Source organism: Trachymyrmex cornetzi, unplaced genomic scaffold, assembly GCF_001594075.2.
Source record: "Trachymyrmex cornetzi isolate Tcor2-1 unplaced genomic scaffold, Tcor1.1 scaffold590, whole genome shotgun sequence".
Taxonomy (NCBI): domain Eukaryota; kingdom Metazoa; phylum Arthropoda; class Insecta; order Hymenoptera; family Formicidae; genus Trachymyrmex; species Trachymyrmex cornetzi.
The window spans coordinates 214,239-233,688 of NW_017299904.1; the positions used below are offsets into that span (position 1 = coordinate 214,239).

At 36.3% G+C, this 19,450-nt stretch overlaps 2 protein-coding genes across 5 annotated transcripts; one reads left to right on the forward strand and one right to left on the reverse strand.

Moving 5' to 3' along the window:
* Nucleotides 1–3,316: 3,316 nt before the first annotated feature.
* Nucleotides 3,317–6,024, forward strand: LOC108766453 (phospholipase A1). The gene is made up of 6 exons (XM_018515754.1): nucleotides 3,317–3,604; nucleotides 3,672–3,813; nucleotides 4,072–4,196; nucleotides 5,023–5,330; nucleotides 5,461–5,554; nucleotides 5,795–6,024. Exons 1-6 carry the CDS (start codon nucleotides 3,462–3,464, stop codon nucleotides 5,940–5,942), a joined length of 960 nt encoding a protein of 319 aa, XP_018371256.1. The 5' UTR covers nucleotides 3,317–3,461; the 3' UTR covers nucleotides 5,943–6,024.
* A 1,316-nt stretch (nucleotides 6,025–7,340) lies between these two features.
* On the reverse strand, nucleotides 7,341–17,070 carry Cnot4 (CCR4-NOT transcription complex subunit 4). Of its 4 annotated transcripts, XM_018515798.1 has the most exons (16): nucleotides 16,976–17,070; nucleotides 15,020–15,112; nucleotides 14,551–14,851; nucleotides 14,101–14,242; nucleotides 13,868–13,987; nucleotides 13,478–13,743; nucleotides 12,847–12,956; nucleotides 12,089–12,748; nucleotides 11,052–11,240; nucleotides 10,252–10,595; nucleotides 9,560–9,850; nucleotides 8,823–9,087; nucleotides 8,515–8,580; nucleotides 8,180–8,427; nucleotides 7,876–8,023; nucleotides 7,342–7,774 (listed from the first exon to the last, which is right to left on the reverse strand). In XM_018515798.1, exons 3-16 carry the CDS (start codon nucleotides 14,778–14,780, stop codon nucleotides 7,767–7,769), a joined length of 3,087 nt encoding a protein of 1,028 aa, XP_018371300.1. In that variant the 5' UTR covers nucleotides 14,781–14,851; nucleotides 15,020–15,112; nucleotides 16,976–17,070; the 3' UTR covers nucleotides 7,342–7,766. The 4 variants fall into 4 exon arrangements, with proteins under 4 accessions (XP_018371296.1, XP_018371298.1, XP_018371299.1 ...); XM_018515794.1 differs by having other exon boundaries at nucleotides 7,341–8,023; XM_018515796.1 differs by lacking the exon at nucleotides 16,976–17,070 and adding an exon at nucleotides 15,952–16,016 and having other exon boundaries at nucleotides 7,341–8,023.
* Between the last annotated feature and the right edge of the window lie 2,380 nt (nucleotides 17,071–19,450).

Consider the following 19,450-nt stretch of genomic DNA (forward strand, 5'->3'; position numbering starts at 1 on the left):
CCAATCAGAGCCTGAAAGTCACCAATTTCTTTACTCCGATTGGTTGAAAAGTAATCCTCAATCGTCAATTACCGTCGCCAATCGCTAGTGTGATTACGGCTTAAGAAGTAAGAGTACGAAATTGACCAATCACAGTCGAGTATTCTTCTCACATTCGACTGTGATTGGTCAATTTCTTACTCTTACTTCTTACTCCGTGTATTGTAGACGACGCCTAAGCCTTGTGTCCACGATGCTAGAAATCGGTCCGAGACCTCGGATGAAGAAAGAATTGACCAATCGCAATGATCATGTGATCAAATTGTTCAAATGTGATTTGTTATTTTTTCCCTGTCCGAGATCTCGGACCGATTTCTAGCATCGTGGACACAAGGCTTAACAGAGGTCATATTTTATTTCGTGTTATTTCAATTTATTGCACCATATGCACCAGTTCACAGAGTGCAGAAATAAAGAACAGACCTTCCGTTTTTCGATCGTGTCGCCTCGCGCGATTCGATATATTTCGATAGCTTTAAATTATTGTTTTGTGATATTAAATTCATGATTTTTATATATAAATGATGCATAAATAAGTATGCATACTTGTAATGCTATATCTTATATATTGATTCAAAATTACAATTTTTTTCTTTAGTTATCATTTCTATTGATAATTACTCTCAGACAACAGTATTAATTAAAATCAATTTTAAATAAAAATACAATATTATTGAGTTTTAAACATAGATATATACACGAAATAAATCATGAAATTAATGCTATCAGTATTACTATTACTTAAATTATTAGGTTTGTTCGCGTTGCATACTCCAACATGCTTCAACATGTTCCTGCCATAGCTCCTACTCACTCTAACGAGCGCGTTTGAGTGAGTAGGAACTACAGTTGGAGGAAGTATGTTGGAGCATGCGACGCGAACAATCCTTTACCCCGGATCTACAATAGGTGTTTTAAGTCTTAAGCCGTAAGAAATTGACCAATTACAATCGAATCCGAGAAGAATAAGCGACTGTGATTCGCCCATTTCTTATGGCTTAAGGCTTAAAACCCTATTGTAGATCCGGGGTTAATAACGCGAACTTCCGTGCGTAAGATCTCTGTTTTCTTTAAGTCCGGATCTACAATAGAGTTTTAAGCCTTAAGCCATAAGAAATGGGCGAATCACAATCGCTTATTTTTCTCGGATTCGACTGTAATTGGTCAATTTCTTACGGCTTAAGGCTTAAAACACCTATTGTAGATCCGAGGTAACCCTTACCGTACCATCTACAATTTGGTGCCTCATCCATACCAACTACCAACTAGGGTCACTAGAATCTCTTCGTTTTTTCATCTCTTCAAAATAATTAAAAAAAATCTCTAAAAATTCACCAACATACTTACAACTTTCTAGAATAAATATTGACTTTTCATTTTGGAAAATAATAAAATGTAGTATAATTGATAATTACCGAAAGATTCGTAAATTGGGAAAAAATGGCATTTGATTTAAAAAATTATAACTTTTCATAATAAATAAATATAAAAAAATCACTCCAGGGTTTTGTAGTTTAGATATGAAGTTATGAAAAAAAAAAAAAAATACTAGAACTTTGAATTCTACAAAAAGTTGAATTATTTGAACACATGAATATACATAAGTAATTTTCAGTAAGGAGACATATAGAAAAAATCGAGTTAAAATATGCATTTATTTTATTTTGTTGTAAAATAATGTATTTTTTCATTAAAAAAATGTAAATTTTAATACACATTTAGATAAATATATAAACAAATATCTAAAAAAAAAGGCTTGGAAGAATCTATCAATAATAATAAAAATAAGCAAGCCCATCAAAGTCAACATCAGTTGTTCGGATGCACAATTTATTTTCGTGTTAATTTAACAAATCATATCAAAAATTAATTCATATACGTTTCGACCCCTATATTTGGGTCCTTATCAATATAAACCTAAATCCGCTTACATACTATACAAATTCCAAGCTGCGATACAGCTCATTCTTCTTTATCCAATTTCCAAGTTATAAATATATAAAGAAAAGCGTGACTCGCCTCTTCAGTTTTATCTATTTTGTCTAAAAAATAAATAATTCTTTTAGAAAAAAAAATTTTTAATGAAAACAAACATTCAGACATTAATTTAGAGTGAAAATAGAATACTTATAATGATATTGACACAATTTTTATTTTCACGAAAAAGCTAACATCGTATATACTCACAAGGGTCACTAGTGTCTCACGTCGCCTTAAACTGCACGTCAGTCATAGGCAGATTGACGGCCGGAGTCGCACCACCGCTCACAGATCCTCCCCATCACAAACTTTTTTTACGCGGCAATAACAAACGCCGGGTTGACCGAGCTTGCGAGAAACTTGCACGAACAGGAATCGCTCGGTCACTAGTTACCCAATTAGTACGGTAAGGGTTAATATAGTATCTCGTCGGATCTCCAGGTTTCTCTTTGTTTATGTTTAAAGTTAATCAAAGATATCAAGCCTTTAATTTTGAAAAACGAAGCATAGCAATTACACATAAATAAATATTTAAGATACGCTATTTTATTTTTAAATTAGATAAATTTTTAATTTAATTTCATTATAATTATTATAATTATTAAACTCATTATTACTTATATTTTTTAATATCGACAAATAGTTGCGTTTAGTTTTAAACATGCTCCTTACGAGAAGAGAATATATTTTAAGTATGTAGGTAGCAATTGCTATAATTATTGTTTTGTTGCCCAAACAACTTCACAACGTACAAATATTATATAAACTAATTTCTTACTTATTATAATATACTCGTTTACATTTCATTGATGTAATTATTTCGTAAATTTAAAATATGCAAATTTTCTCATTTTTTTTGCAAACTTATATGAATTCAAATAGTTCATCGAAGAAAACAGAACTTCATCGTGAACTGGTTTGCAGAAATCCTGTAATTTTTCCGTTTACGATTTCGGCATTTTTATTTGGATCTTTCGTGAAAGTACACGATCGTTAAAACATAGTCTATAAAAAATTTTCTGTTCAATAACAACTCGATGAGATGTCAAGTACAAGGACACACGACAAGTGTCGCACTGCAATATGTTAATAAATAATATCAAGGGTATATATCACCATGTTTAATAATTGTCTGTACAACACTTCATCATCTTTTATTGCCGCATAATATCGGAAATGAAAACGAATTTCAAACAGAAAAGATGTCCGCGGTGGCAGCATACGTTGATCATTTGGCATTGATACCATAATGTTACCACAAATTTTTTGCGTTTCCTAAATAATTTACACAGCCGCTGGTGTTGCAAGTGTCAATACTTATATACGTATAAATGTACAAAACATGTACTCGTGTACATATAAAAGCTCGTACTATTGCAAGGTTTGATCTAGTATCTATCAATTTTCCTTTGATGATTCGTTAATATTTCTTTTTGCACACGATGAGAACTATTATTACGATACTTGTACTTTTCCTCATACAATGCACGTATTTACGTGCCGAACTTAATCAAGTGCCTATGGGAAAAATTTCAAATTCCTGTGTCTTTGGCGTTAAATCGGTATCATTATATCTATATAACAGGTAAAACAGGTGCAAATATCCATTGTCAATTCATCTGTTGTGCCAATTATATTTATTTTCGTTTCAGCCGTGTTACAGATGAAAAAGTCCTGGAAAACAAGCTTTGTAACAATATTGATCCGTCGCAACCGCTCATCTTTCTAATCCATGGCTTCACTAGTTACGCAAATTCGAGTACTACTAGAGAACTGGCCATGCAATTGAAATCAGTAGATATTACACTTTCGCATAAGTAATAATTGAAATGAAAGTACAACGCATCTAAAAAAGACAAAAATTTAATTTCAATGTGAACGTATTGTAAAATATAGTGAAAAATAAACAAGTAAAAATTGATAAAATAATTTCCCGATGAATTGGTGTGTGTGTGTGTGTGTGATGAATTCTATCTACGTCAAAAATTCATCAATTTACTTAATAAAAAATATCATCAATTCATTTAACAAAATAATTTTCTGCTTTGATAGGACTACACAGTATTTGCATTGGATTGGTCTCAAGGAGCCTGCACAGATGGGATACCCATCTTGAAGTTCGCGGCATATCCTAGTGCGGTGTTCAACACTCGAGAGATAGGTCACCGTTTGGCAAAGTATAACTACTTTTAAAAAAAATCGATACACAAAATAAAATAATATTAATGATTAAATAATGATAAAATAAGTATAGTATTCGATTATATTTTACATATACACACATACACATCCATACATATATGCATATGAATAATTTATTTGAATTTAACAAACAAATATTTTGAAAAATATGAAAGATACGGAAAAACGTTTTAGATAAAAGCGAAACAATTTCGAGGGGGACATATTTTGATCACATTATTTTTTTTCTAAGTGGAGGCTCCAAAAATATATAAAGGTTTACTTTTTAAATGAAATTGTATGATTTTTTAAATAAAATATGGTTCTTCTAATTATTCTGCACATAAAAGCATTAAGGTAGAGATATAAAAAACCTAATAGTTTAAGAGATATTTTATACTTCATTCTAACACATATTGACATAAAATGTTAAATTTCTCGTAAACTATTAATTTTTTATATATTTAATAATAAACTATTTTTTTATATCGCGTACTTTACTTTTATGAACAGAATAATTAGAAAAATCATATTATGTAAAAAAAAATCATAATTTTATTTTAAAAAATGGACCTTTTGTATCTTTTTCGTGTCTGTACCTAGAAAAAACCGTGTTCAAAATACGTTGCTCTCAAAACCATTTTACTTGTTATCTGAAAAATTTTTCCGCATTCTTTATACTTTTGGAAATATTTCGATGTGAAAGTTAAAAAAGGATACCCTGTGTGGGTATGTATATGCACATGCACGCACACATACACACGCACGTGTATACATACCAAAGATGCGATGGTCCATAATAATTGAATTTTTATTTTGCAGCTATACCCGTACCTTGATCAAAGAATGCGATGTTCCAATAGAAAAGATAACGTACATCGGCCACAGCCTCGGCGCGCACGTGAGTGGCTTTGCTGCGAAATATATGCAGAGTGGTGGCTTCAAGATTGAACGTATCGTTGCTGCTGATCCCGCATCGCCGTTATTCGGAATCAACAAATGCGAGAATAGACTTTGCAAATCGGATGCCAAATATGTAGAAGTTCTTCATACATCGGATTTCGGGATACAGTACGAAATAGGTCATGCCGATTTCTACTTCAATGGCGGACACATACAACCAAAATGCGGTACTGAGAGATCAATTACATCTAATTATTGTGTACAAAAGATTTTTTTTTTCAAAAAGATATTGCTTGCTAGAATAATAGAAAAGAGGCGATAAAAGGAAATTATGAATAAATCAAATTCACATTTTAGGCATAAATATAATCCCTTGCTCACACACGAGAGCTGTTACTTATATAACAGATATGTGTAAAAATAATTGTGGATTCCTTGGTGTTTCTAACAGGTAAGTCCCTTCTTTTGATATACTTCACTTTAGCTCAACTTTCACGAACATTAAATTTTCCTGAAAAATTTCATTATATTATATCATTTATATAAAACATATTGCGCGCATATTATTGAATTTGTTTTTTCAAGTCATTCCAAAGGTGTCAATAAGATGTTCTTTTGAATTATTTATATACAGATTTTCTGTTACTTTATGATTATTGTATTACTTATTATGTGATTTGAATTTTTTCAGTTTATCCCCTTATCCTGATTCTAACACAACAGATTGCATTATCGTGAATTGCAATATATTACAAAACAATTCCATGGAGGGAAAATATTACGTATACGTTGATAAGGATAAGCATTGTACACAAGATACTTTCAACTGTAAACAGTAATAGCAGTCGTTAAATTTGAAATGTCAGTTTTTTAAATAAGAAAAAATATAAGAAGAATGAAATTTTACGATAAATTATTATAAATAATTAAATAAAATTGTTTGACCAGCACACGTAAATCTTTCTTCCGCAAGATACTTGAATTACTGATGAAAGAAAACGAAACGATTGTAATTGATAAAATTTAATAAAACTAAGTTAGTTACTACTTACTTACTAATAGGCAAAAATTGATAAAGGATACGAAAAGAAGATGAAGATAAGACTACCACAGAAATTTCATTGCGCATTATCGTATATTTCTCGATTATCTTACTGAATTAAATTTTATAATAATTATACTTTTATTATTTCATTCGTTCTCTTGTGTATGTGACGTTCTTTCGTTATTCGCCTTAAAATGACAGAGATACTTTCGATAATCATCTGCCACGGGAATAACTCTCGTTCGACGTTAATTCGCGTCGTATGAACATCGCTCAGACGTTTCTCTCGCATCGTTTATCGTACATCGTGTATTAATAATCCCCTTGTCTTTCTTTCCTTTTTCTCGCTTCGCATTCGTAAATAAAATACATTGTCGCGTTGTTAATGTTTTTCGAACAGCCATCTCTGTAGTTTTCCTTAATCAATATTGATACATCGATGTGTCGCAAGATTAGAAATATCGCTCGGAAAGTTTTCTCGGTTAATACAGATAAATCCTTAATCCGTATGACCTGTGTGTTCAATCAATTTGATTCATAACTCAGTATATTCGTTAAAATGATTATCAAAACTAAGGTAGGAGATTCTAATTCTTAGTCTTTCCCTTTTCTTCTTATAATAATGAGTCCGTGTCTTGTAGTGTGATGATGCACATCAATGACGCACTCGAAGAAAGTTAATGTGTTTGCAAAGATAATAAAACTCCACGTTATTTTACTGTAGCGACAGTAAAATTATGTTATACCTTGCTCAATGATAAAAGAATTCTAACTTTTTAAAATAATTGGATAAAATCAATTACATTTCAACGTGATAAAAGTAATATTATTAAATAGCAAAATATATATAAGACGATTTATGGTACCGTACTATTAGGTACATATACATATATAACAATTCATTTCAATATAACAATAGAGCATTTAAATATACGATAACAAAGTTTTTAATTTAAAACACATTTCTAACTATGACAGATGTAAAATTAAACAATACTTTAAAAAGTTTCATTACATTTGCATTCTAATACTTTTCTGCTGTATTTCTTTCAATCTCACAAAGTTTATAAACATATATTAATGTTCAATTTTAATGTACATGGAATCGGAACGATGGAACGGATTTCTTACTAGAAAATTTGAGATCACTACAATTCCGTTCTGTAAGAAGTTTATTCGAAGAAAATAGCGTTTTAATTATAAAAATTCAAAAAAGGAAATGTACTTGCAAATATCGTGATCATTCTGTTTTCATTATTTTAATCATTTATCCGTTTAATATTTCATATCCTACATAACACTTCGCTTATAACGATAGTCAGACTTAAATATGATAAATTTTGCTATAATTCAGAAATGATAATATCATGAGGAAGATGTATTGAGACGTACAATCTTCACTTACATCGAGGAAACTCATATTTTATTCCGATATTTCATTCGAGTAAATACTCGCACAAATAAATGGAGATTTGAAATAAAACGTTAAGATAAAGAAGCGTTAGGAAAACGTACATTATCGACTGTCGCTTTTTTTTTGTTTTTCATTTGCTGGATTTGATCTTGCCACGTCCGGAAACATTATGACGCCTCGACTCGTTCGCCTCACGCATTAGACTTATAGGTCTGCAATATAGACGGCCTATATATCTCGATACCGCGCATTATAAGGTATTTTTCTTTTTCTTTTTATTAGTTTGCACGGAGCTTGATCGCGATCAACTTACTTTCGATTTCCGATCCTGCAGAGATGAGCTTGGTGTGCGGTTGTGCGGTCGTGCTCGGCTGCGGATTATTTAATTGTCCTGTAGTTGAGGGTGCAGCAAAACCAGGAGGTGGTTGCATCGCCCAATGCTGAGTAGGTGTGTTCTGTTCCTGAACATAATATAAACATGAATTGTTACGTTTGCATGTATCGTCAATGTAATTTATGACACTTCGTATAGAAGGAATTAAATAAGATTCATGTTTTTACATCTATGATAAATAATAAAGTACAAATTGGCAAAGATGCAAAAAATTCAATCGTACCTGTTGCGTGTTATGAGTTACAACATGAGAAGGATGAATGTGAGAAAACTGCCAAGCGTTGGTAGTTTGGAATGGAAGAGGTCTAGATGATGTGACTATAGCCGGATCAATCGAAGTCCAATCTGCGATAGGTCCGAAATTGTTCCATCCTTTCTGATGTAACGCTTGATGGTGAAACTGTTGCTGTTGATTATTAATTTCGCACCAATCTTTCAGGGTGTAAACGTCGCCCGTGCACTTGCCGATGCCTGTACAGGAAATTGTGATCAGACATTATAATCTATAAATATATTAAAAATATCCTAATACAGAAGATTAATAGGTAGAATTATTACTTTGCGTGTTGAGAAGCGGACTTCCATTTGGAAGGTACGCACTCTGTGGTTGAGGTGGCTGCGCTCCTGCAAACATAGCGTGCATTGGACGATTAACAGATCGCGAGTGGCAACATCCCATCTAAATATCTACATGTTTGTGTGATTTTTTTTGGTGGTCCGACAGATCTTTTTACTTGTCTATAGAAATCCGCGAATTAATAATATATTTTTGTCTACGGCTACGACAGATTATCGTATACGTATGTAAATTTCACGCACTGTGCACTATGATTCCTGGTGCCTGGAAAAATTGGAGGAACACTAACCAGAGAGGGCACTATTCGTTGGTGCTGGTCGCGGTATACCGAGACCGAATGAGTTCATGTGATTTGGCGTAGAACCAGGAAAACCAGGTGGCGGGAGTCGACTGCGTTGTCCTAAGGTGGTAGCTGTTACAGTACCCTGTGCAGGGCTCTGTGCGCCGCTTGGTAACAGATTTTGCGGAAGACGGGACAGGAGGGAATGCGACTGAAGCACCTGTAGATTTTGCAAGTGCTGGGCTTGTTGCTGCAAATGTGCTATGTGAGCAACCTGAAAGAGTATTTGTTTTTTTAAATTCATTGGTTTATATTTGCACCTCATTTTTATCGATAAATGTGAGTATTTATTGATAAAAATAATATATAAATATCATTTAATTTGAATGTATTTTGCATAAAGTATTATAAATTATACAGAGCTTTTCTGAAATGTACCACCAAATTTCGTTAAAAACTAAAATTAAAATTAATATTAATCTTTCATAACGCGCATTGTTGTAAAAAATCATCTGAACAATTTCCTTATCAATGATAACGTTTTCCATGAGTCACCTCTATTCTCTGATATGACTCCCCTCCACAGTTTTACCATATCAGCGAGTTTCAAAACATAAAAAGTAAAAAAATAAAAAAACTTTTAAAAATGAGAAAAAATGGCACATGTAAAAAATAACGCACACGTTACTGAAAATGTATATTAAACATATTAATAAGAAGTAAAAGAATCCGATAAAAATATTTACTTGTGGAAAGTGTTGTTGATTAAGGCTAGCGAGAGTTTGTTGATGCTGTACCCTAGTTTGCTCCTCTCGTTCTCTTTGCTGTTGTTGGTGGAACATCTTCTGTTGCTGCACTTGCATTTCATCTTCTGCTAAAAGTTCTGCTAATGCTTTCTGCGTTTCGTGGAAAGGATCAAAACCTAAATCGTCGTCTGCTTTCACTTCCGATCCTGCGTCACAATGATTCCGAACTTCTTCCATTGTAGCGTGGCCGTTCTGTTTTATGTACTCACAATTTTCTTGAGTTTGCTGCGCCTTAGAAATTTTATTTTTAACGTTATAAATTATGTTTCTTCAACAAAAATGTTTACATGTCGTTCCTTTATTTCAAAAGTAACAACAAAAAAACGTGATTTTTTAGGAACATTATTATAATGAAATTAAGTAAGAATAAATTTGGTAAACATCACCATTAATCATCACAAATAAATTAAAACAAAAATTATATTTTATTATATTAAAAATATTTTCTTTTTATCGATATTATTTGATTAGTCAATAATTTTTTCTGTTAGTTTTAAAAATAATTTTTCTCCTTCACTGAAAAAGTTAATTTTTTTAGTTGTATCGCTTTTGAAGTAAGGGAGTGATATGCTCAATGAATATCTTGTTATTTTTTTAGACACATAACCCGAAAACTTTATTATTCCGCTTACCTGTATATTAAGCCTTTGTTGTAATGAATTCTGTTGATAATCTGCCATAAACTTAGATGCGGATGAATTTACAAGTAAATTAGATGTAAAGGTACTAGATGATGGTTCTGTGAGTGCAGCGGTGTAAGGTGCATTTATATAAACCTCTTCATCTGCAAAACCTTCGGAATTGAATGGTACTCTCGACGTATCGGTTGAACTGGATTTTACTATAATGTGATTCGTTCGAGACGATTCAGGCTGAAAGCCAAAAGCAGCTTGCCAATCTTCGCTAGAATGAACTGTCGGTAAGGAATCGGGTATCGTAGCCACTCCCGTGCTCGTCCAATCTAGATTTGTGTTTGCTGTAAACCGAAGAAAAACTCATTAATAATGCCTTTACTAATTATAATAACATATATAAATAGAAAAATGCAGAATAAAAATGTCTAGACAAATCTTAAAACTTTTTAATAATTCTTTTTTTTTTAAGTAAAATATCATTTTTAGGATGTACTTTTATTTTCACTTGGAGATCGACACTGAAGATATGAATATAAAAAATATAGTATTATCTTTTCGTTGAAGATAGTTCAAAGAGAAGCTGAAACGTCTGAATTGTTATATATTTTTAAATAAAAATACTTTTTTGGTATCTTACTAATTGCCCTTGACTTTCATTTGTTTTGTATACTTTTCACTTGATTTTGAATGTCGAGAGCCTTTAGATTAATACATTGTTTGAAATATCTTGTTTGGAATTTTTATCTAAAAAAAGCTAACAACAATACTGTGTAAAACAATATAGAGCTTATACATGCCTGCGAGGGAATTTGGTGGTATCGAGGTTGTAGTTGGTATTTTCTGGAAGGTATTTGAACTGAAAAAACTGTTATTGTCCGCCTGAAAGATCGACCGATGGTTGAGTTGCATTTGAGATCCATTGTGTAGTCCTGGTGGTGGTAATTGATTGGCACCTTGTGATGAATTTGTGCTAGCTGGAGACGAACCTACAGATGATACGCAAAATTCTCTATACTACACGACGCGGTTAAAATCGTTTCTATACTCTTACAATGCCAGAATAAACAGCTTTTCAATCTATTTCCTTTCTCAAGAAATATTTACGCACACGTAATGTAAAATTAAATAACTTATACAATTCAATAGTAATAAGAATCTATCATTAGATATAAAAGTATCAAAATCAAAATAGCGTACTCATTCAGTTTGGAAAAACATATGTTTCGATCATTGAATTTATCAGACAAACAATGTCCACACCAACATTTTTCTCATAGAAATCTATAAGAAATATATAACATTTAAATGTACACAAAAACAAAACAAAAAAAAATTATTACTAAATTTTTTTCCAAGAATTCTCTTTATTTTGGCATATATCAATGTTATTCAATGTATGTATTCTACAGTATTGAAGTACGATTAACATTATGACATGTTACAGTTATTTAATTTGGATTTGTACATTAGCATATGATGAACACAGTCTATCCTGATTTTAAATAACAAATTTATAATCACGTTGTAAATATATGTATTAAACATGTACAATATGTATTAAAATGACAATTTATTCAAGTAATTTATTTTCGGCGAATATATAAAATAAAAAATAATCCTGATAACACACATATTAATGGCGAATCATATTTCAAAAATAATCGTATAAATGTGTGTATCAATGAAATAAATGTAGAGTTCCGTGAACACAAATTAAATCGACCAAAAAAAATTTCACGTCTTCTCGTTTATAAATTTTACATATCGTAAATATCGTAAAATTATATTACCAGAAAATAAAAGCATATAAAAGCGATCAGAATAAAGAACTCACCCAAAAGAACAGCACCACTATTTTCCTCGCTTGATTCAGCTAAGTGCTCGGCTTGGTGATTAACATTCGAGTCTTCCGTGCTCGAGATCGTACTCGCTGGCGTGCTACCCTCGCGCTGTTGATCCGTTTCACTGTCCGAATGCCGACGTTCCCCGTTTTGAAATGCACCATTTACATTAACTTCGTGAGGCTGTAATTGAACTAATTTTGATGTCTTGTTGCTAATTTGTTGTGACTGTGGCTGCTGTTGCTGCTGTTCCATTTTACACTTGTTACCCAATTTTTGCAACATTTCACTGTTCGTATCAGCGGAAAAGTTTCTAACGTCCTTTTGTCCGGTAATTTGCGACTGTGAACTATTTTGCGTGTTGATTGAGCTTGATTCAGATCGCGATGTCGTACGAGTACCGTGCTTCTCTTTATTTTGACTATTTTTATGTTTGTTCCGAGCTGCCTGTGCTTTACTTTCGCTATTACTTTTACCCCGTCGCACACCCACACCACTTTCATCCTTATTGTTGTTGTTGTTTTGTTGATGCATAGACACCCCGGAGGACATGTGACTTTGTTGAGCTACCGTGCCGTTTCCGCTTGTTATATTACTGTGCTGTGAAGTTGTTTGCGTAGGTGGTGATATTTCTTTACAACTGCTTTGTGTACCTGAAAGCAAAATGTTAATACGTTAATATCTAAAATCCTTACAAAAATTTTAATTTCAATAAAGTTTCTTATTATGCACAATATTGAGATTTACTCACTATTTGTCTGTCCTGGCTGCAACGATGGCCATGCCTCTTTAGTTTGCGAATTTACAGTTCCACTTTCCCTAACAATACTGCCCGTTACAGGTGGTGATGGTGTCGGTTTCCTGTGCAAACAAAGTTAAAACTAGATGTGACTTATGCCCAATTTCTTCACTTCCAGATAAGTTGCGGATAACTTTATCCAGGAGATATCTCCATTGTTTTCTGAGAGATATCTCTTGGTTATCTAGTGGTGAAGAAATTCATTAATGTCATTTTTATATGACTACCTAACTTTTTTATGTCTTAATTACGATCTTAGATCTTGCATCAACATTTATCATTTATATACTTGTTTAAATTATTTATATATTGGTTATTGAAAATTTAGTATTTCTCATTTATTGATGCTCAAATAAATATGCATTTATTTCATTTTAACATCTTGTTTGTTTCCTTGGATAGTTTTTTATAATAAGTCTTTTTTTTTAGCTAAAGTTCTTGCACGACGTTGGAGAGAAAAAGAGAAAAGATGAACCGTGCAAGAAATTCAACTCAACAGAACAGGCCTTATTAATAATTAAAATTGGATTTACGTGTATAACATTTCCGAGAAATTATTTTTACAACAAAATAGATTTTGTACCGTTGAATTGAAGACGCGTGTGCATGTAACGATTGCACAAGCTTGCGCTCGTACTCCTGATGTTTTCCTTGATGCATCTCCTCCTTCGTAAACGATGCCTCCTGGTCCCCAAGATCGTGCAGGTACATGCAATCTGGCTTCGGACAGGCTTGGTTACGCATAAAATGCGAACAATACTTTGTCGTTCCTAATGATGTTTTTATTGTCCGTCCATCCACAACAATGTTATTCACAGCCTCTATAGCACGTAGCGCATCCTCTTGACGCTGTTACAACACGAAGAACACTATTGCTTACAACACATTTATTACTTTTGTCATCTTATTCGCAAACACCGTGAAACAAGAAAACGAAATCTTATCGTATAAAGAAAACCATAAATCGACTCACTTGATAAGTAACATAAGCCGAAGCACTGGGGCCTTGAGACCCTGCATAGGAAGTACTCTGGTTAATTACGACTTTGTGTATCTTCCCAAATTTCCCAAAATATTCGTGTTTCTTTAAAACCTAAAGCATGCGAAATATTACCTATCGTGATCTTTTTTTTTTTAAATACGGTATTTGCCGAGCTCTTGGCGTTATCGATCACTTATAGAACGCTCGTTATTGACCATACTCACATCAGCATCTGCCAGCCGCATTGGTAATCCTACTACAAACACTAAATTTTTTTGTACTACTCTCACATTTGCTAGATGTTTCCGATTTTCTGTAACTCTCTGCTTCCGTTGTTGATCCTTCAACCTCTTCTCAGCTTTTAATCTAGGAAGAACAGAGCAGGATCGATTATTTCTTTCAATAATATACAGAGCCTTGGCCGTAAGTATCTTCATAAATTAATGTAAATACCTCAATTCTATATTTAACGAAAAATATATTAAAAAACAATTTTATTTAAAAAGTATCAATTTCGACATTTTACTCTACTACGACTTTTATTACTGTCTTTTCCAAAAAAATACAATAAATTGAGGGTGTTTCATACTTGTGGTCGAGGCTATGTATTTTTATGGCGCAATTATGTATTGACAAATATTATTAATTAGGATAACTAGCAAATTCGTAAATACCTTGCTATTTCTTCCTTGGTAAGGGGTTTAAAGTCAGCCGGATTTTCAGAGTAGGCCTTTCGACATGCGGGACACAAACCGTTCTCGTCGGTACGAATTCTGTGCCAACAAAACCGGCATATCTGATATCCGCAGGTGCACGGGAAGAAATTCAGATCGTCCACCTCCAACGGCTCCATACACAGAGGGCACTCCACCGCATCCTCACCGCTTTGATTCAATACTGACATCTTCGATTACGCTAATCTCGTGAATGTCACAAGACGAGCAAAATCACGAATATTTATCTAAGTGCCAAAGTCTGCAAATAAAACGCGACGTCAGTCGCAAGATCAGTCGAGATACGCCGTTACAATACGCCTGGCTCGTTCTCTTTTTGTTATATATTATCCCTTTGTCTATACGACACCACCAGGTTTTTCGAATTTTGTGTCGCAGAGATCCGAAATGCCACTTTGGCTTCACTTACATGCAAAGTCCCGTCACCTATCGCTGGCTGATGAGTATAATTGACAGTGCTCGCAGACTTCACTTTAACACGTCGCTAAACTTTTGTCCTGATCTGAAACAGATGGGCGCAGCAAACCGTTAACCATCCGCGCTCTCTCGGGGGGGAAGGGAAGGGAGATGCGGATTTCACGTCCACGCTCGCGAGAGGACACAGTTCCTATCCCATCGCCGTCCGAACATTTTTCCGTGCGACAGTTCTCGCCGACGGGACGGTAATAACGCGAAATGTGGACACGCGCGCGCAAACGGCTTTTTACACGACGCAGAAGACGCAGAAAACGTTCGTCCGTCCTCAGCTGCACTCCCACGCGCTTTTCCCGTCCTGTTATCAGATCGAAACAGGTGCGAGACGGGCGCGCGAGGTGAGACGAGGGGAAAGGACGACGATAAAAAGAGAGAGAGAGAGAGAGCGAAGACGGAGCGGACCGAAAGGGCGACGACAGGTCACGAACTCCGCGAGTTCCGTTTTGACAGGAGCTGTCAGATCTGCGCGAGAAAAAGGGAGGGAGGCGGCGAGGGGGGAGGGGAGGGGAGGGAGAAGGAGAACGAATGGCGAGAGAGGTGCAGTGAACAAAGGAGACGTGCATACCGGAATTCTCGTGCGATTACGCACGAGGGATCGCACGACGCCCTACGCACGAGGGTCGACGACGTCGTCCCACCGTGTGACGTCGAGGTCGTCGACGACCGATGAGTGGGAGGGGCGGGGGAGGAGAGGGAGGAAGAGAAGGCTCGGCAGAAAAATCCTGTGCACCGTTCTACAAAGAGAGGGACACTGTTTTCTACCTTTTTTTTCTTTCCTCTCTCACTCTCTCGCGCGCGACTCTGCACGTTTCTCACGCGTCCCTCAATCTCCCTTCTTCGTCGCGCGACGGAAAACGCGAACCGTACCAGAGGGCGACGATCGGGCGAAACAGCTGTTGGCTGGCGTCCGCGAGAGAGAGGGTTTCACTGGCTACGCCATAATAACAGAGAGACCCACGCGAAAATCCTATCCACGGTTAGTGGCCGGCGGTGGTGGGGTATGACACGTAAATTCCACCTCTCGTTCTCGCCAATCTCGTCTCCTAGGCCACGAGTACGCAAGGACGACGATTTACATTTCGCGAGTTTCGCGACAGCAGTCTCCGAAGAGGGAAAATCGCCAACGAGTGGGCGAGAGAAAGAAACATTTTCGAGCGGGGGAGGAGGGGGGACAGTCGGAAGGAACGCGAGAAGGGTCACAGGGAGGAAGGAGGGAGGGAGGGAGGGAGGGATGGATGGATGGATGGATGGGAGGACAAACGGTGTCGACGAGGTGGACGAAGGAGGGAGAGAAAGAGAGACGGACTACCATTATGTTACTATCGAATCACATCGTCGAGAAAGAAAGACTCCTCATCTCGATCGTTGATCTCAATCTTTTCTTTCGTCGATCTCGATCTTGTCGCTTCTCTCGCTCGTGCGTTTTTCTCTCTCTCTCTCTTTCTTTCTCGACACATCTTTATCCTGACTAGGGCACGAGGCTCCCGCGGGAGACGATCGCGATCGCGAGATCGACCTACCCGCGGCGACGCGCCCCGAGTTTCCCATTTATGTAAACGCAACGAGCGATCGCGAGCATCAGAGGGGCACGAGCGACGAGAACGAGGATGGCGTTCATCGTAGCATCGCGAACGTCACGCGAGATTCCGCGATCCATCCGCCAGAGGGGTTGCTGGCCTGCGAAAAGCCACGAGCACATACCCTCTGATTCACTTTAACCTTAATCGCGAGACCAAGCCAAAATCAGGCTTTAACGAAATTAAACGTCGATCCGCTGCGGATATCTCCGTGTCGAATTTGGTTCAAGTCTTTCGCACGTTGACGGCTTGCCCTGCCCGTAAACGCGCGTCGGCGACAAGTATATCTTTCGCACGGTCCTTTATTTACTTACATCGACTCACGACTTTTCCGCTAACAAATCTCTCTCTCTACTGGGAAATTTTTCTCTAGTGTTCCACTCTGGCCCCGGGATTCGCGGTTGGTGTTTGGCTGCGATTGCGCACAAGCCGGATGTCGCGCGCGCCGCCGCGCCACGGCCTTTCCACTTAAGGGTATATCCACACAAACTTGGATAGCCGCATAAACATATGCATAAAGAAAATTATCCAATTGCAGTTCTCTTTTAAAGTCGTACGTAAAAATGCGATTGGATAATTTTCTTTATGCATACGTTTATGCGGCTATGCAAGTTTGTGTGGATATACCTTAATGCCTACTGCACACTGGAAGCGATGAGCAATAAAGCTGGCCGCACACGATGCATGATTTTCGTGCTTGCTCTCTTGCATGCTGATCGATGGACGTTACTTTGCTCGGCTCGCTGCATGAAGGCCATCACACGAAGACAAAGACATAGGCCCGTATTCAGAACGCGCTTTTATCGATAAAAGCGCACTTTTATCTCTGAAATTCTATAATATGCGTGACGTAAAGTATAGTATGTTAGCGTGTTAACATCGTTGTAAGCGCGTTCTGAATACGGGCCAGAGACAATTCTCTATGACCTCTGCTACACGGCACGCTTAATCGGGTTTAATAACATCCGTAGTTATGAAATTGGCCAATCACAACTTTTCCTCGAGAGAATGGAATGATTGTGATTGGCCAGTTTCATAACTACGGATGTTATTAAACTCGATTAAGGGTGCCGTGTAAATGTAGTCTATGGCCCGTATTCAGAACGCGCTTACAATGATGTTAGCGCGCTAACATACTATACTTTACGTCACGTATATTATATAATTTCAGAGATAAATATGCGCTTTTATCGATAAAAGCGCGTTCTGAATACGGGCCTATGTCTTTGCACGAAGGTGACAACCGTGGTGACTTTACCCCGGATCTACAATAGGGTTTTAAGCCTTAAGCCATAAGAAATGGGCGAATCACAGTCGCTTATTCTTCTCGGATTCGACTGTAATTAGTCAGTTTCTTACGGCATAAGGCATAAAACACCTATTTTAGATCCGGACTTATTCCTAATTTCTTATGCCTTCTATTGTGGCTGCACCTTAAGAAAGGAAATTTTAACCTATCAGAAATCATGTATTGTAGAATACACAGTTTCCGCTAGGATGAAATTCTTAGGGCCCGAGCACAATAGAGGAACAGGAATTAGATATTAAGATTTCAATCTATCAGAAACTGATTACATCGGAATACATGGTTTCTGATAGGTTGAAATCTTAATATCTATTTCTTGTTCCTCTATTGTGCGCAAGGCATTATTCTCTCTTCTTTTTATTGTGTGGAGCCCTTAAGCGATATCCAATGAAAGCTCTGCTTTCACGGGTGGTACCCAGTTGGACACGGCTCAATTGGACACAAGCCACTCACAGCGCTTAAGACTACAAAGCTCCTAAGCACCGGTCGCTGTGATTGGTGGTGTCCAATCGAGCCGTGGTCAATCGGGATCATCCCTGCTTTCACTCATCTTGGTGACAATGGAAAGCAGAGTTCTCATTGGATATTGCCCGTCGCTCATCGCGTCCATATATCGTGTCCAATATACAGTAGGCATTTTATGGTTCCGTCACAACGGCGCGATTCGCGACGGGCGAAATTCAATCAGCGCATAGCTCTTCTGGAAAAGCAGTACGTTGATTGGATATCGCGCTACTAGTGATGGACTGTATCGATATCGAATCCTTGATATCGAATAATTCAGCGCCGATATAGCAGTAATTTGTATCAACAATTCGCCGCTTGACATTCCCATATACCGATACAAGCCATAGACGTAATAAAAATTCATAGAAATAGGTATTCATAATCAGATCTTATTTTTATGCCTGGTTTATGCTTCGGTCTTAATCCTAAAATCCTAAAATTCAGCCAATGAAATACAGATTTCAATCAGGACCAATTAAGACTGGCAGCCTTATTGACTGAATTTTAGGATTTTAGGGTTAAGACTGAAGTATAAACCAAGCATTAAGGCCGATATTCTTATAGCGTATTCGATTACTGACTCGACCCGACTCTGAGTCAACAGTCTGTTCTTTTTAGCTGCATTTCTTACACAATTTAGCTCTTCTTTTGTAGTTAAACAGAACAGACTACTGACTCGGAGTCGGATCGAGTCAGTAAATCGAATACGCTATATATAGTTAGTTCTTATATTCAAGACCGCCTTAAGGGGATGCTAAACCGATTACCCAACTCAATCAAGGTCGATAGTACAGACTCTTTTAATTCCAAATTCGATAATAGTGGTGACATCTTTGATTTAGTTTTTACATTATATTATAGGTGCGTTCCGTATCGCGCATGATGTGCATGATGCATCCATTATCCTTGTTTAACATTTGGTGAGCAACAAGGATAAACGATGCATTATGCGCATCATGCGAGAAACGGAACGCAC

Excerpts from the sequence above, each read along its gene's own strand:
- LOC108766453 (XM_018515754.1), top strand. The coding sequence starts at position 3,462 with ATGAGAACTATTATTACGATACTTGTACTTTTCCTCATACAATGCACG. Across the intron at positions 5,331-5,460 it reads ACACATACAACCAAAATGCG|GCATAAATATAATCCCTTGC; the intron begins GTACTGAGAGAT and ends TTCACATTTTAG. Across the intron at positions 5,555-5,794 it reads TTCCTTGGTGTTTCTAACAG|TTTATCCCCTTATCCTGATT; the intron begins GTAAGTCCCTTC and ends GAATTTTTTCAG.
- Cnot4 (XM_018515794.1), bottom strand. The coding sequence starts at position 14,780 with ATGTCAGTATTGAATCAAAGCGGTGAGGATGCGGTGGAGTGCCCTCTG. Across the intron at positions 11,241-12,088 it reads TAGTGGTGCTGTTCTTTTGG|GTTCGTCTCCAGCTAGCACA; the intron begins GTGAGTTCTTTA and ends TATCATCTGTAG. Across the intron at positions 10,596-11,051 it reads ACCACCAAATTCCCTCGCAG|CAAACACAAATCTAGATTGG; the intron begins GCATGTATAAGC and ends TTCGGTTTACAG.